Below are 17,445 nucleotides of genomic sequence, written 5' to 3'. Positions count from 1 at the left end.
AAAGTTTGTTGAACACTTCTTTGGTTACTACATGATGTCATGTGTTATTTCATAGTTTTGTTGTCTTCACTATTATTCTACAATGTAGAACAGAAAAAAACCTAGAATGAGTAGGTGTCCAAACGTTTGACTGGTACTGTATATTTTAAAGACTGATGGAGGAATAGATGCACAAGAAGTGCAGACAAAGAGAAACAGGTGAGTGATGGCTGGTAGGGGATGTGGCTGGCTCATTACACAGGAGATGTGCATGAACTTGAAATACATTATTGGACTTGCGCATACAAGAGACTGGATGCTGTTGCTTAAAATGTATAAACCAAAAAATGGACTACATAAACCTTAATATAACCGGCGCTAGAGTCCAGGTTAGATCAGTATCATATGAAACGGTACTACAGTATTCTAAAATGTTGTTATCATAACGTTTTGGTACCGTGATATGTGGCATCTGTAGACAAAGGTCTCTCAATGCAATATTTTCCAGACTAGGTAGCTATTGTCCAATAAACATTCACGTGGGCGTGTTCTGGCAAATAAATGCATATAAAACAGTCAAGGATATTCGTATTGTAACAAAACTTGGTAAACATGTTGCAAACACTGTCAAGACTACATATGCAAGAACATTCATATCGACCAGAGTGGCGCTATAACGGGCACATGTCTATGTCTCGTGATCTGTTTGACTCAGTGATATAATTTGGCACACATGCTCAGGGATATGAGTCTAGCTAACCCATGCAATCTCAGACAACATTGGCCTGACTGACTAAAACTTGGGTGAATGACGCATCTTGCCATAGAGATCCTTCAATTATAATTTTTTTTTCTTATTGCCCCAAGGCTGCATCATAAGTGAGGGACAGCATTTTTACTGTTGCCTTGTTCAACTTGGCAATTATTGAGTTTTGTTTGGTAAACATTGTAAAGTTAACATCTGAGCCTTAGCATCATTCTGTTACCAAGGAATTGCCCGGACATAAATCCTATGACTGTATTACAAGATCTGTCCAGACACACCTTTGTAGAAATCCCCTTCGAAGTCCGAAGGAGGATTCACTAACGGAGAGTCCAGGTTGACAATAGACTTCATCACGATCTCCAGTGCATTTCTGCCATACTGTGGAGTGGAGCAGAAAGTTAGAAACTGAACCCTACACACACACACAGCGTGTTCCTATGTGGTGTATCTACTTACTTTGTTGTCAAAGTTGAACCTGCTGAGATCTCTTGTCTCTGTTGCTCTTCTGTCTCCATGCGTGAGGGCACCCTGTGGAATACACAGATCACATGTAGCGTCAGCAGCCAAACTTCAAGAATTCAAAAAGGGGGGATAATATCCATATTTTCAACTGGTCAGCTCAATTGAACCACTGATAGGACAGGTTCTTACCAGGCTCTCCAGTCTCTTGGCCACAATGGAGGCAAACCTCTGTTCCCCAGCCAGCTCAGAGATGAGGAACACATACTCTGGAGCTGTCACCTGGTTAGACCTGTGGGTCCTCCCTGAGAGAGGGAACGAGATGTCAGACAATGGTAGCATTGAGCAGAACACACATTTCATTAATTCTACATACCTACTAGTCCCATAGTAACAGAGTGGAAACCCCCAGACATGCCAGGTAAATTAAGTAAAATAAGCAACATTATTGAGAGGCAAGTAAATCCCACAAGACTAGAGTGAAGAATTTTATTTCTATAGCATTTTTCACAAAAAAGTCTCAGTGCTTCAGATTGTATGCGAGTAATGAAACTACAGCAAGAGCAAGATTTCTAACCAAACTGCTGTATGGCTCTGTCTGCACTCCAGGGCAGCTCCAGGGTCATGTGGACCCTCCTCCTCTGGTTCTTCACCCGCCGGTCAGCCTGCAGGGAGATACCGGAGCTAGCCGCCTCCGAGATGATGGCTATGTTCTGGAGAGAACAAGGTTAGGAATGATTCTGTGCTAATGGTTTGTGAACAATATATTCAACTGATGCTATACATTTGTGACTCAAACAAGGAGACTGCGCCACAACCTACATTTCTCAAGTCATTGTGCTTGTACACCTCGCCTAAGACAGAATCATGGTGTATTACTTTTCCCTCCTCTCAGGTAGCTAAACATATAGAGAAGTTGGCTCTGGGCTCTACCTCTTATAGTAGTACGGCGTCCCTGGAGCAAATTAGGGTTAAGTGCCTTGCCCAAGGGCACAGAGATTGTTCACCAGTAATTGAAAGGTCAATGGTTAAAAAACCCCAGAGCAAACAGGGTAAAAAAACATTGTAAAAATCTGCCAATGTGCCCTTGAGCAAGGCACTTAACACTAATTTGCAACACATTTCACTGCACCTACACATTGTGACAATTAAACATTTGTTTCTCCGATTTCTCTCCCAGTCCTCCCTTACTTTCTCTCCGTCCATGAACCTCTGTTTCTCTGTGAGGTTGAGGATCTCCACAGGAACATCCAATTCAGAGCGGGACTCGTAAGAGATGCTGCCGTCGTCGTTACTGACCACCCGACCTTTACGGCCTGTCATCTGGAATACAGCAGAGACAATGTGGGAACAAAACAAAAAAGGATAAAAAGAGACGTAAAGATAGTGAAAAAGGTCCAAATGTTGCTACCTACATTGTGGTTAGCGTTGTGAAGCATAAACAAAATAAAAATGGAACACGTTGACACACACCAAAAGCTGGGACTCCGATCTTGAGGATATATTATTTGCCTGCCTGTTATTCATCACCAGCCCCAAGTGTCAACATTTCTATTTTACACAACGTTTACACCAAACATCTTACAAGGTAAGCTTCTATTTGGACTGTGTTGGAGCAAATGCTAGATGGGGCGTATCAAATTAATCCTTACTAGCCTGTTGCCAATGTCATCTGATGATGTAGGACTTAATGGCAACATCGAGTGACTATCTTTGCGCATCAAAAATATGACGGCACCTGCTTTCGCGCTGTAGGCATCTATTACACAGGGGATTGGCTACTATGGCACCTTGACAGTCTTGTAGCAAATTATAAACTTGCCAGGGGTATTCCGTTGACCTGGGTGGGACAAAGCAAGGCCTAGAAACTTTTACGCGCAATGCAAACTATTGCTACCTGGCTCAGAGACGAGACGCACCCAGCACGCTACATTGTAAACAGATTTCATCTCTTTAGCATACTGGATTCACTTTAAGACTTTTTATAGCTAATTTACTATATGCATTTATTTTTTAGAAGTAGTCTGCTATTTGTGCTTTGGATTTAGTTTACATAGGCCCATGTAACAAGTCATTTCAATGTTAGACTACTTTGGAATTATATATTTTTCATAGTAGTTCACCGTTTGCTGTTCTAACTTTAATCCTTGTAACTTGAGGGGCCACTTAACTCATGGCCATTTGTGGTTCGCACCTCTGCCTTGGTCTCCAAAGTGTTTATGTTTGCATCTTGAGTGTGCTTCACACCTATGTGAGTCGCTTGGGGTTTGTTTTTTTAGTTTAAAGTAGTCGTTTTGTAAATTTAGTCAACTATAATTCTGTGTGTCTTACAACAATACAGACTTTTATTTTATTCACCACAGAGCAGAGGATGCAGAGGATTTGGATGACAACGTTTGGGAGCCACCCCTTCCCAGCGAGCAAGGTCTTCCCAGCGGTCAAGGTCTTCACCCCCCCACTGCCATGTCAATCACCCTGTCTGATGGTTCTACAGCCACTTTTCATAGACCTCTTGAAAAAGGATCTAGGGGCTTGTGGCACCATTCATCCTAACAGAATCGATTTCCCAAAGACCAAGGTAAACGACATGACAAAGACAGTGGAGAGGGGGACCATACGTTAGATCAAGACTAACAAACTGCTTTTTGTGAAATGGAAGGACACTAGGGAAGTAACCATGCTCACCTCACAGCATAAGGCATTCAATAACGACCATGTCTCAAGGAGGGTGAAAATTGCCAATGGGGCACGGGTGAGGACAAATGTCCCTATTCCTGTTTCTGTGAAGGACTACAATGCCAGCATGGGGGGTGTCAACCTATCTGATGCTCTGATAGAGGACCTGATAGTAGCCTTCAAGACCAGAAAGTGGGTTAAAACTTTATTTTTACCACAAGAGTATACAAAGCTGTCATGAAGGAAAGGGCAGGCTACTTGGAAGAATCTAAATCTAATTTTGATTATTTTTAACACTTTTTTGGTGAATACATGATTACGTGTGTGTTATTTCATAGTTGTCTTCACTATTATTCCACAATGCAGAAAATAGTACAAATAAAGAAACACTTGAATGAGTAAGTGTCTCCAAACTTTTGATTGGTACTGTCCATCTGTTGCTTTTATATTGTTCATTCAGTTCATTGTATGTGGGACTAATACATTGGATATGCCTAGGCTAAACGTTCAGGCACTTGAGGAACTTTTTTTTTCTTTCTTTCTTTACACACATGGATATCCCCTGTATGTCCCCGACACCACCACAATGTTTGAGGTTGGCGTTGTAGAAATTACACTGTTCATAGTGAACAATAACGTTTAGGCACATCCAGTGTGCAAAAACAGTGCAATTACCACATTTGGACACTTTGGAGAGGTTGAAAGGACACTAGAATGTACCCTGGACACCCCATAACACCACCACGTTAGAATGAGGTTGATACGGTAGAGATTGTGTTTTTATACTAAACAAGTAGAATTTAGGGATTGCAAATGTGTAATAGCACTGAAATTATCTAATTTACAGACATATGCCACTTTGGAGAGGTTTAGGGACACTTGGAAATGTCCTGTGACCACACCTGACTTACTAAAACATCTGCCCATTTCTAGTTTGGTTTATCAATCCCATTTTTTCCCCCTGCCATTGTTCACATGTTGTGGAAGCCATCCGATATGTATCCAGCTCTATAATTCACATATAGCTTGTCAATGTAAGATGAAATATAAAGTTTGTGTGCTTCATCTTGTGTATTCTGAACTATAACCCCTATCTATCTTCTGATCATTTACTCAATCCCCCAGACGTCTTCCTTCCAAATACACCATGTTTTTGCATGTCAGAATCATGTAATTACACAGGAATAGCAGTTAGTTTTGGGTATGTCAATTGAGGTGAAAATCTACATTTTGCCTTTACATCTAAGAGGTCAACCCGTTACCTCCGCCACATTGTCCGGTCCTCCCAGCTCGTCTATGAGTTCATCCAGAGTGTTGGGGGGTAGATCCTGAGCCAGCTTCTCCAGCTGGTCCAACAGATCTCTCTTCATCTGCTGAGCATCTTCCACAGCATCCTGACTGGTCATACAGCTGTCATCTGCCTCTACCTTGGCTGATGGAGGGATTAGAGGGAGAGAAGGTAAAAATAAAAATAAAAAGTTTTTTAAAAACGTAAATATTTTTTTTACCAAGTGTTGAATATCTTCATCTGCTCATCCTGGACTGGTTATACAACCCTAACTCATGCTTTGGAAAATACATAGATGGCAAAAGGGGATTTGCACAGACGTTCGACACGACACACCTATGGCAGGTGCGTTGTTGCTACTAACTCACCTATGGCAGGTGTGCTGGAGGTCTTGACTATGGGGGTGGTAAAAGCAGGCCTGATGGAGCCCAGACCAGAGGCTAACAAGGCACTGTGGATAGAGTCTGGGTCAATGCTCTTCTTCTTCTTTTTCTTCTTTTTATTCATCTTCTCCTTGCCTTTCTTCGCCTCTTTCCTCTTTCCAGACAGCCAGGGGTCTAAAAGAGGCAGAAAGTATAAGACAATGTTCGGTAGCAGTCAAACGTCTTCAATATCATCAATCTCCCTCGCTCACCATCCTCCTCATCCTCGCTGGAATCATCCTTGAAGGGGTTGAAGTCATCATCATCTTCTCCTGAGCTGACCGACTTGAAGCTGTCGTCACTCTCCGCATCATCCTTATCAGACTCCTCCGATTCGCTGTCGTCAGAGCTGCTCCCTGACAGACCACCAGACTTTCTCTTCCGCTTCTCTGGTTTCTTTATCTCAGCACCTGCTGGGAGAGAGGGAACATTAATTGGTAAACAGCCAAAACACTTTGTCTCCCACAATAAGGCCTTTTTAAAGATTCACTTCTCATCTGTGGAACAATAGGCCAGAACATTACATAACACCTAGGATGAGTCACAGGTTCACACAAAAACACTACTGGATAGGCGGGCCTCCCGAGTGGCGCAGCGGTCGAAGGCACTGCGTCGCAGTGCTAGAGGCTTCACTACAGATCCGGGTTCGATCCTTGCGACGACTTCGATCCTTACGCCGACTTCGGTCACCAGCTGTACAGTGTTGACACATTGGTGCGGCTGGCTTCCGGGCTAAGCGAGCAGTGTGTCAAGAAGCAGTGCGGCTTGGTGGGGTCAAGTTTCGGTGGATGCATGGCTCTCGACCTTCGCCTCTCCCAAGTCCGTACGGGACAAGACTAACTACCAATTGGATATCACAAAATTGGGGAGAAGGGAAAATATATATATATACAAAAGAAAAATGTCAAAAGAACACCAGATAGGCAAGTAGAGATCTGCTGAAGTAACCAGCTTTTTTCACAAATGTGCTTGTTAAAATCATCACCCATTGGCGAAGTAGGCTGTAATTCGATGATAAATTAACAGGCACCGCATTGATTATATGCAACACAGAACAAGCTAGATAAACCACCATGTGTAGTTAACTAGTGATTATATTAAGATTGATTGTTTTTTATAAGATCAATTTAAATGCTAGCTAGCAACTTACCTTGGCTCCTTGCTGCACTCACGTAACAGGTGGTCAAGCCTGCCACGCAGTCTCTTCATGGAGTGCAATGTAATCGGCGACAATTACCGATTGTTAGGAAAACTTGAAATCGGCCCTTCCGATTAAATCGGTCGACCTCTAGTGTATGTAGGCATCTGAGCTGAACCATAAGGGAAACTGGACAGCTACCACCCCACACACACTATTGATCTGAAAACACTCCAAATTAGCTTATTTTCTCCCGCGTCGACCATGCAAAGTGGGTAGCAAAAGTGATTCATGTCCTCGTTATGAAATTATCAACTTTACCCTGTATATCTAAAAATGACCATATACAATGATTGTTTCAAGAAAAAAAACTTTCAAAACTATTGCAGATGAACTTAAACAATTGAAGTCTCATGTAAGCCCTGATCAGCATGTAACCCACCTACAGCCAGATGAGAGTTGACTTGGGTGGTAGCTTAGGCGAGTTATATTCCGGTAAAACACCATTTTTCAACAGCGCATTTCATAAAAATAACCTAGCGAATTACATTGGTTGTCACTTAACTAATAAAGCCTTCTATTGCGCAAGCCATATTGCAAATATTTGAATGCTGAAGGTGACACGCAGATGTGCCAGATCAGGAATAGGCCTACCTCTCGTTGGACAGCGCACAATTGCGCACAGTTTGACAAGGCTACTGGTGTTGTTCGGCATGCAAAATGACTTGAAGATCAATGACTGTCAACCTAATTCCAGTGCCTTCAGAAAGTATTCACACCCCTTGACGATTTCCACATTTAGTTTTGTTGAACGGAATTTTAAACGGTTCACATTTGGATTTTGTCGTCGCTGGCCTACACAGAATAACCCATAATGTCAAAGTGGAATCACGTTTTTGGAAATGTAAAGCTGAAATGTATTGAGTCAATAAGTATTCAACCCCTTTATTATGGCAAGCCTAAATAAGTTCAGGAGTAAAAATGTGCTTCACACGTCACACGGACTCAGTGTCTGCATTAATAGTGTTTAACAGGATTTTTGAATGACCTTCTCTGTACCCCACACAATTATCTTTAAGGTCCCTCAGCCGAGCAGTGAATTCAAACAGATTCACCTACAAAGACCAGGGAGGTTTTCCAATGCCTCAGAGAAGATCACCTATTGGTAGATACATTTTTTTTTATTTAAAACATACATTGGATATCCAGATTTTTCAAGCAGTGGTTGCTGAATCATGTTATGGGTATGCTTGGAAGCGCTAGGGACTGGGGAGCTTTTCCAGGATAATTTTTTTTTAACGAACCGGAGCTAAGCACAGAAAATCGTAGAGCAAAACCTGGTTCAGTCTGCTTTCCACCAGACACTGGGCGATGATTTCACCTTCAGAAGGACAATAACCTAAAACAAATCTACACTGCCGTTGCTTACCAAGAAGACATTAAAAGTTCTTGAGTGGCCGAGATACAGTTGACTTAAGTCTACAGCAAGACCTGAAAATGGTTGTCGAGCAAAGATCAACAACCAATTTGACAGAGCTTGAAGAATTTTAAAAATAATAAAGATGGGCAAATGCTGCACAATCCAGGTGAGTTATTGACTCAAGGGGGTGTGTATACTAACCTAAATAAGATATTTGTGCATTTCATTTAATACATCTGCAACAACAAAAAAAAAATAAAAAAATATGTTTTCACTTAGTCATTATGGGCTATTGTGAATAGATGGGTAAGAAGGCATTTTGAATTCAGGCTGTAACAAAATGTGGAATAACTCAAGGGGTATGAATACTTTCTGAAGGCATGGTACAAAGTTTGTCAACCTGCGATTCGTAACCTTTGAATCGATTTTGGGTCCCGCGGACCAATGCAGTCATATCTTAAACATTTGAAACCAGGACCAATGAGTATTGAGTGAATCATTACAACCCTACTGCCTTCCCTCCAGTGCCTTCCCTCCAGTACCTTTCCTCTTCTTGCCCTTTTGCTCTGCGGCGGCCTCGCTGGGCGATGGCGTCTTCTTGACCGACAGGTCGATGCCCAGCAGACTGAACAGCTTTTGTCTGTCTGGAGCAGGAAAGTGCTTCTCTATCAAGGACTGCAGAACACCTCTGGGAGCGGAGAGGGCAAACACTTTGTTAGAGATAGTACTAGCATGCAGCTAGCTAGCATTACAGATGTACAATACTAGCCTCAATGTCACCAATAAGAAAAGTATCACAATAACAATCAACAATACATGTTAAATATAATGTCCTAATAGAGTCCAAGTTGTTTCTCAGTATGTTCTCTTCATACAGGGTATCTGCAGGTTGCAAGAAGTTTAACTTGGACTGCAATTTAATACAAATGTCAGCGTGCATCACACAGACGATAATATTCCCCATCAGAAACTAGCTGAGGAGCGGTCAACGCCGTTCTCATATTAGTCAGAGTTGAGTATTGATAACTGGTCATGCGATTTGCTCGCAACATTGAGGAGCCACCAGTCGATACTTGTAAAAATGTCAATTCAAAAAAACACTTTCATGTACCTCTTTGGCCTGTACAACTGCGCTCCTTCTGTGGGGTGATGACATTTTATTGAATAGACTTTTTCCGGATTTGTGTTGCTCAACTGGAGACGTAGCGGCCTTGACGTACTACGTAATCTGAGATTCAATTGACACAAGCGCATTCGTGCTGAGTGAGCATCACAAATGAGGAAACGGTCTGTGGTTGTATTCGATAAAAGTTTATTTAAAAGTATGAATTTCAGCACTGCAGTTAAGCAAACAGTTACAGGTAAGCATTTCCAGAATAGACATTTGTGCAAGTATCGACTGATGTTGACTTGATGGTGCTGCTAGGAAATCATGCAACCAGTTATCAATAGCAGCTATAATGATATAACCATGTAACCTATAACCACTGGAAAGAAATGCCTTTAAGTCAAACATAACCCGGTTTTACACAGTAAAATTGGGCTAACTCTCCATCTGGAGGACTAGGCCACTGGGTGTGCAGGCTTTCGAACCAGCACTGCTCAAGCACACAGTCAGCTTAAGTTCTTGGTGACAGGGGGGCAGAATTGAGTATCTTGGATGAATAAGGTGCCCAGAGTAAACTGCCTGCTACTCTGTCCCAGATGCTAATATATGCATATTATTAGTAGTATTGGATAGAAAACACTGAAGTTTCTAAAACTGTTTGAATGATGTCTGTGAGTATAACAGAACTCATATGGCAGGCAAAAACTATAGTTTTTCAACTCTTTGCCATTCCAATATAGTGTAAATGGGGTCATTTTGCACTTCCTAAGGCTTCCACTAGATGTCAACAGTCTTTAGAACCTTGTTTCAGGCTTCTACTGTGAGGTGGGGGCAAATGAGAGCTGGTGTGTCTGGCAGAGTGCCTAAGGCTCTGAGGCGAGGTCACGAGAGAGTTAGCTCTCGTTCCACTGCTTTCTACAGACATAGGAATTCTCCGGTTGGAACACTATTGAACATTTATGATAAAAACATCCTAAAGATCGATTCTATACTTAGAAACTTGTAAAACGAACTACGGGCTGTAATAACTTTTTGAACTTTGTCCGACGTTCGGCTGGACCTGAACGCACGTTTGGATTTGTTTACCAAACACGCTAACAAAAGAAGCTATTTGGACATAAATGGACAGTATCGAACAAATCAAACATTTATCGTGGAACTGGGATTCCTGGGAGTGCATTCTGATGAAGATCAAAGGTAAGTGAATATTTATAATGCTATTTCTGACTAATGTCGACTACACAATATGGCAGATATCTTTTTGGCTACTTTGTTGTCTGAACGCTGTACTCTGAATATTGCATGGTTTGCCTTTTCTGTAATTTTTTTAATTTTTTATTTATTTATTTAACACAGCGGTTGCATTAAGGAGAAGTGTATCTATATTTCCATGTCTAATAATTGTACTTTCATCGACATTTTTAATTAGTATTTCTGAAAAATGTGTGGCTCTGCAATATCACCGGATGTTTTTGGAACTAGTGAATGTAATGCACCAATGTATACTGAGATTTCTTTATATAAATATGCACTTTATCGAACAAAACATATGTATTGTGTAACATGAAGTCATCTGATGAAGAACATCAAAGTTTAGTGATTAATTTTATCTCCATTTGTGCTTTTTGTGACTGGAAAAATGGCTGAATTTCTCTGTGACCTAACATAATCATTTGTGGTGCTCTCGCTGTAACGCCTATTTGAAATCGGACACTGTGGTGGGATTAACAACAAGATGACCTTTAAAATGGTATATGATACATGTATGTTTGAGGAATTTTATTTATGAGACTTCTGTTTGAATTTGGCGCTCTGCACTTTCACTAGCTGTTGTCATATCAATCCCGTTAACGGGATTGCAGCCCTAATAATTAAGGAGAAGTATATCTCTAATTCCATGTATAACACTTGTAATTTCATCAACATTTATGATGAGTATTTCTGTAAATTGATGTGGCTCTCCGCACAATCACTGCATGTTTTAGAACTACTGAACGTATCTCACCAATATAAAAATTTGATTTTGATATAAATTTGCACTTTATCGAACAAAACATACATGTATTGTGTAACATGAAGTCCTATGAGTGTCATCTGATGAAGATCAAATGTTAGTGATTAGTTCTCTGTTTGTGACTCCTCTCTTTGGCTGGAAAAATGGCTGTGTTTTTATGCGAGTTGGTGGTGACCTAACAATCATTTGTGGTGCTTTCACTGTAAAGAGAGGTTAACATGGTCAAAGTCTACACACCCTGTATAGCTCTCCTGGCAGTATTATGCGATAAGATTATTACATTAGCTTACAACCAAAAAGTCTAATAAAATAATTCACTCATTCAGTGAATCGGGTATCAAACAGCTACCTTTTTGAAGTATAGCTAAGTTGGAGGGCTCTAGACAGACCTTTACCAGCACAAAGTAAGACCTAGTTAGCTATTTCATCTAACATGTTCAGGGAATGTATAATGGCACACACACACACACACACACACACACACACACAATTTGGATAGCTCACTAAAATCTTGAAAGCACACCCCCAGTATTATTTTGTGTTTCTTTTTGTTTAACGGAAACACTGCAGTCCTCTCCATTCGCAAAAAAGAACACCTAAAAGCCTTTATATCAGATTAATTCATTTTAAGACATTAAGGACTAGCGGACTCCCTGCCTGGGTGAAAACTTACTTTGCGGTGGAAACAAAGTCGTTCAGCTCTCCTCCTCCTTCCTCCAGGGCCTCCAGTGTTCTGGCCTCTCCTGTCGACTGAAGACCAATCACGACACACTACAGAGAGAGACATAGGCCTCTAGTCACACAGTCTGGGTTCACAGAAAACCATACAGGAGAACACCAGTCACCTCTCAAACCAACCACAATACACTAAAACCAATATGCATGTGGCAGTATTCCTAAACTTCTTACATCTGATGTAAAAAAGAATTATCTAGATTACTGCAATGACACTATCTCGTCTTTTTATCTTCTGAAATATCCCACCCACCTTTCCGTTTTTGACCTCCTCCCTGGCAAGCTGCACCACCCTGCGGACCTTGGAGGCAATGCAGAGGTACTTGAAGAACCTCTGGTGGGCCGACCAGAACTGACCCCACATGGACTTCTTCATCCGCTGCTCTGCCTCCATCAGGTTAGCAGCCGCCTGGAACTTCTCCCGCGCAGCCACCCACTGAAAGACAGGACAGGGTTAAAACAGAGTTTGTTTCTGAAAAGATCCTAGGGAAAATGGTAAAGGTTAGGATTAGGTCAAGGCTCCTTACCAGGCGTACAGACTTGTTGTACATCTTGATGTAGTGGGTTGTCAAGGGAACCTCTTCAATCTTGAACGTGACACCTGTGAAACTCAGCTGCCTGGCAATGTACATCCCCCTCAGCTTCATATCCATGGCAACTATCTCCATGGCACCAACACCTCTGAGGAAAAGGTAATGCAAGGGAGGAAAAGGTTTATTTGGAATAGATATTTCTTAAAGTAGAAAGTATTTTGTGATACACTAGACACCATATCAGTAGACACCATATCAGTAGAGATGGACAAGGGGAAGTATAACACGACTTCAGCAGAAGTTTCTCTACAAAACAGATGTATCTGCATATACATGTTTTGTATCAGTTTAAGGGTTGAAGACATTCTGCCTCTACAGACTCCACCTGCCAAGAGTCATAACTTCAAGATCCCTTGCTGCCTCCATTCTGTGGCCGTTTTTAAACCACAAATACGCTGCACCACTATGACGAGTTACTAGTGTGTCCGTCTCCCTCACCTGCGCTCTACAGCCTGGATAAAGTTGCTGAACTCTCTGAAAGGTGTCCCCTCTCCCCAGATTCCCAGCCGGTTCATGTAGGCCATGTTACGGGGCTCAGACGCACCTGAAAGAAACGTATCAAATAATGATAAAATACCACACACACAGATGGAGAACACTTCTGTTCATTTAGGTTATCATGTCTTGTACTATATTTCCCACCATCTTTTCCATATAGCGCACTTAGGCGCTACACAACAGATGGTTCAGGTAGAATAATGACTCTGCTCATCATTTGAAGCATGAAAACGCCAGCAGACTCCTCTCTAGGTGGTTAGTATCTTACCAGTGGCACTAGCGTACACCACCCGTGCCTTGGGCAGTTTGTTCTGCAGCTCCAGGACTGCCAGTCCAGTCTTGGTGGGTTTGGATGACCCGATGGGACAGACATTTTTGGCTTTGTGACACTCGTCATATACAATCTAAAAGGGGCTTGGATTAAGGAAAGGTGTTATTGTCACTAAACAACAGACACTTCCATCTACCGGTTACAACAACTCCTACTAAGGGCAGTTACAGATTACAAACTCATAAAGCATAAATGTGGACAAGTTGTATTAAGGGCAATTATGTTTTCTATGATTTGCTTTTACAGTAGTCATCTGTTGGTCAATGAAAGGATACGACTCCGTCAAAGTCCTCTCCACACCAGTGGAGCAGCTGTTTGAAGCGGGTCTTGTACTTCCCTCCAGACTGGCTCTCTCCGATCAGAGAGGAGTACGTAGCGAAGACCACCCCCTTCTTCACACTGCCATTGTGTTTGGACGAGATCTTACCATACTTAAACTGGGACAGACAAAATAGAATGGGTTTTGAGTGAAGGCGAACAACTCCTTGACATGTATGGAAACACGTCATTTTGGAAGGCAGATATGAAAAGCATATCCAGTGTGAAGGATCCTCTTGTAAGAAAAAAGCATGGAGAAGTACATCTGCACAAAGCGGGCAACCTCTTACCTTGTTTAGTGAATGGACCTGAATGTTCTTGGCTCCTATGTCTTTCAGATCCCTCTCCGCATCATACTTGAGGTCATTAGAAACACTGAACCTGTGAAGACGGAATAGCCTTTAAGAAATGGGTGTGTGTGAGTGTGTGTGTAGTTTCATCTTGTTTCATTGATGGGATGTATCAGGTAACCCTAGTTACAGTTTTACCAGAGTGACCTCTTTCTACCGAGGAGGTAGTTCTCGTAGATGATCCCAGCGATGGTCCGGCCCTTGCCTACTCCGGCCCCGTCTCCTATCAGATAGGACGCTCTGTCGCCATTAGGGAGGAATGTCTCATGTTGCTATGGAGACAAGAAACATTTCAGTATGTGAATGCTCATCTACACTAGTACATAAAGCAGTGCCAAGCTGTAGTAAGGTCTTTATCTGGCCATGTGAGCAGTGGCGTAAATGTGTAGGCTCTTTACCTGGGCAGCGTATGTGATGGCCTCCAGCTGCAGAGCAGACAGCCAGCCGCGGTCGACAGTCTCCTCTGGTATGGACATTCTGTACCAAACGTTTGGAGGCTTCACACTGGACAGGGAGCTGGTCTCCACCACTGGGTCTGGGTGACGCAGCCCGATCCTCACTGGAACCATCAATCAACAAATCAGCCAACTAACCAATCAAATATTTTTTTTCCCATTAAGCCCTCTGCACCCTCAAAGCAAACACTCAGTGTGCAACTCTGCATGGGCTCCACCCATCTTTCATCAGTCAATATTATTTGACTATGATAAGTATTAAGCCTTGTTCACACTTCAGGATTCAAAAGTGCAAAATCAGGTTTGTTTTTAAAAATCAATTTTGGAATACTGTCTGTCCAAACAGCAAGTGACCACATCGGATGTGTGCTTGCTCAGACTGTAGTCATTTTTTGACCTGGCTATGCTAGTTGCCATGGCAATAGCAGGTTTGTGTGCAGAGGCGTAGGCTGATTAGTGGTGCTCGTGCTCCCTCAATCCATCAGAAGTTGTTGTATAGCAAGCTACGGTGACAACGATGGAAGTCTCCGATTTGCATTGAAACCATAGTGGAAGAACACTTACAGCCTCAAAGGATAAACAAGATTATTTTCGGCTAGCCACAGCAGTCATCTAAGCTAGCTAGACATTTAGTTTGCTAGCAGATTCACTAATTTGCTGGTAAAGAATTAAGTTAATTAGCTACCACATACTTGTCAAACACTCAGAGTAGCTACCAAACAACAAGATATGCCAAATAACCGACTAAAAATCACACGAGGGGAAATTCAATTTGACCATTCAGACAAGTTCCATGGACAGGAATCAGATTTGTCTCCGATTTTAAACCACCTATGAAGGTGACTTGAAATATGGGATTCGATGCGATTTTTGGCTGTTCAGGTTACAGGAAAAATATCAGATTCAAAAACAGATATGTCCACCCCCCCCCAAAAAGTGGTTTGAGTCCCTTCAAACTGCCAGTGTGAACAAGGCTTAACAGCTTCAGTAAACGTGAAAGGAAACAAAATAGTTGTGAGCACTCAGCCAGTAAAGCTTACATTTCATAGGCATGTACTCAGCATATGTCTCAGCATGACCCAACTCTTCATCCTCCTCTTCCTCAGCCTCCTCCTCCATTCCTGGGAGTTTCTACACAAAGACATAATCACTTGTTACTAAGCTGTCTAAAGCATTTCACAGAAACTCAGCAGGCTATTAAATTAAATTCTCAGAAGGCTCTGTTGAATCCTAAAGAAAATAGTGATTATTAGGGAACCATTGTGTTGTTGCAGTTTATCGATCAGGGGGCTTCCACACCAAATTGGCTTGGAGATTTTTAATTTACCAAACGCCGGTGCTTTTTCCACCTTAGTTTGGACTGGTATGAACACTACCCGCGGTTGTGAGCAAACAAAACAGAGCACAGTGTTTCGCTCAAAAAGGGTGGTTTTGGTCCGATTCCATTAGTACCATGGTACAGTTCTCTGCAGGTGAGAATGCAGTCCGAACCAAACACAGGAAAAGAACCAGAGGAGTATTATTGCTTGTTTGACTACAAGCATTTGATGAAACGCACGCAATACCACAACTTGATATCTCTGAAACATTCTGTGAGTAGCAGGTTATTTATTAGCGCATCTGGGGGAGACGGGGGTTTATACCAGGGATGTGGCCACTGAATATAGCCTATTCATACCGCAGTTATAGCAGCTATTGCGCTGTTTCCTCCCACATTGTTGTTGGAAGACCAAAGCGAAAGTAATATGAAGTTTGGGGACGCGCAAGTTACACTTAATTGACAATCATAAACGGATTTAAAGCAAGCATTTTTCTCCAATAAACAAATGACTTGCATGAATGAACACATGGTTTTGTTAAGGCATTTTAGCTTGTCAGACATTTGGCAATGTGAAACCAACTCGAACAAATTAAGAAAAGAAAAAAAAAATACAGTAACAAAAATCTAACTCTGATTCGAACTATAGCTCAGAACTGTGTGTGAAAACTCCTTGAGACGACTAGTGTCTGTCATTGAACAGGGAGAACGGATTTTACTAGGACTGCTACGCCGTTCGCCTTTTTGGTCAAGAGTCAGCGATTGGACGACACCACTCACTAGTGTAGGTGAGAAGCTCCGCACTTTCATGTCGTCGTTCACCCAGATCCGAGCGACATCTTTACTTGACGCCTCCTTCTTTATCCCGTTGTTCAGTTCCGCTGTGAGAAGAGATACAGAAAGAATACAGAAATCATTAGTGGAAATAGAGACACGTCTAGTGACCACGTCCATTAGAAACAAAGACTTTCAGACATGTAGGCATGATTCACTTGAACAGCCCTTGCGCAAGGTCACTTCTAAAGACACCGGACTGCTTTCAGTTTCACACACTATAGAAGTCTAAACCAACCGCATACAACTGAAATCAAGTGGTTGAAAGTGCTTTGAAGGACTTTTTTATAACAACCCTTTTCAACGCTGTTACACGATAACACTAGAATCAGATGACACCAGATCTTGACCATACCTGGTTTATGGATCATCTTTGTCGAGACCAGTATAATTTCTGCGAGGATGAAAGCATTGAACACTCATTGAGCATGGACATGGTTGGTACACATTAATGATCCTGTGAGTGAAGTTAATCTGTACAGGGGAAGGGTTTTGAAATGGCTGTTATATCCTGATCAGCGCTTTCCAAACTTAAAGAGCAACAATTTGACAAAAACCGATACGGATAGGAAAGAGGTGAATGGATTGCACCCTGGGGCTCAAAATAACATGGCCTGAAAATGTATTCGACCAATGCGGTTGAACGTTCCGAGTGCCACTTCTCCCTCCATAGCAATTGCTAAGTAATGAAATTAACGCTTATGAGTAGTGCTGTTCGCATCTGATAGGTTTTAAAACCACGA

The 17,445-nt window shown here is 42.0% G+C and overlaps 1 protein-coding gene across 3 annotated transcripts in view; it reads right to left on the bottom strand.

Annotated features, from left to right (window-relative positions):
* LOC118387822 (protein strawberry notch homolog 1-like) overlaps nt 1-17,445 on the bottom strand; it is a 29,386-nt gene that overhangs the window by 7,861 nt on the left and 4,080 nt on the right. For 2 of the 3 annotated variants that reach the window (XM_035776577.2, XM_052504641.1), the window contains exons 6-25: nt 16,649-16,749; nt 15,591-15,681; nt 14,494-14,654; nt 14,234-14,367; nt 14,036-14,126; nt 13,703-13,864; nt 13,365-13,500; nt 13,037-13,142; nt 12,533-12,686; nt 12,259-12,441; nt 11,944-12,041; nt 8,691-8,836; nt 5,803-6,003; nt 5,537-5,725; nt 5,143-5,312; nt 2,396-2,527; nt 1,782-1,917; nt 1,397-1,509; nt 1,202-1,273; nt 1,024-1,123 (exon numbers count right to left, since the gene is read on the bottom strand). In XM_035776577.2, the coding sequence (XP_035632470.1) occupies nt 1,024-1,123; nt 1,202-1,273; nt 1,397-1,509; nt 1,782-1,917; nt 2,396-2,527; nt 5,143-5,312; nt 5,537-5,725; nt 5,803-6,003; nt 8,691-8,836; nt 11,944-12,041; nt 12,259-12,441; nt 12,533-12,686; nt 13,037-13,142; nt 13,365-13,500; nt 13,703-13,864; nt 14,036-14,126; nt 14,234-14,367; nt 14,494-14,654; nt 15,591-15,681; nt 16,649-16,749 (2,676 nt within the window). The remainder of the gene's footprint in view (nt 1-1,023; nt 1,124-1,201; nt 1,274-1,396; nt 1,510-1,781; nt 1,918-2,395; nt 2,528-5,142; nt 5,313-5,536; nt 5,726-5,802; nt 6,004-8,690; nt 8,837-11,943; nt 12,042-12,258; nt 12,442-12,532; nt 12,687-13,036; nt 13,143-13,364; nt 13,501-13,702; nt 13,865-14,035; nt 14,127-14,233; nt 14,368-14,493; nt 14,655-15,590; nt 15,682-16,648; nt 16,750-17,445) is intronic. The other variant, XM_035776578.2, reaches the window with a different exon arrangement.

Source organism: Oncorhynchus keta, unplaced genomic scaffold, assembly GCF_023373465.1.
Source record: "Oncorhynchus keta strain PuntledgeMale-10-30-2019 unplaced genomic scaffold, Oket_V2 Un_contig_20057_pilon_pilon, whole genome shotgun sequence".
Taxonomy (NCBI): Eukaryota; Metazoa; Chordata; class Actinopteri; order Salmoniformes; family Salmonidae; genus Oncorhynchus; species Oncorhynchus keta.
This window is presented reverse-complemented; position numbering and strand designations above follow the sequence as displayed.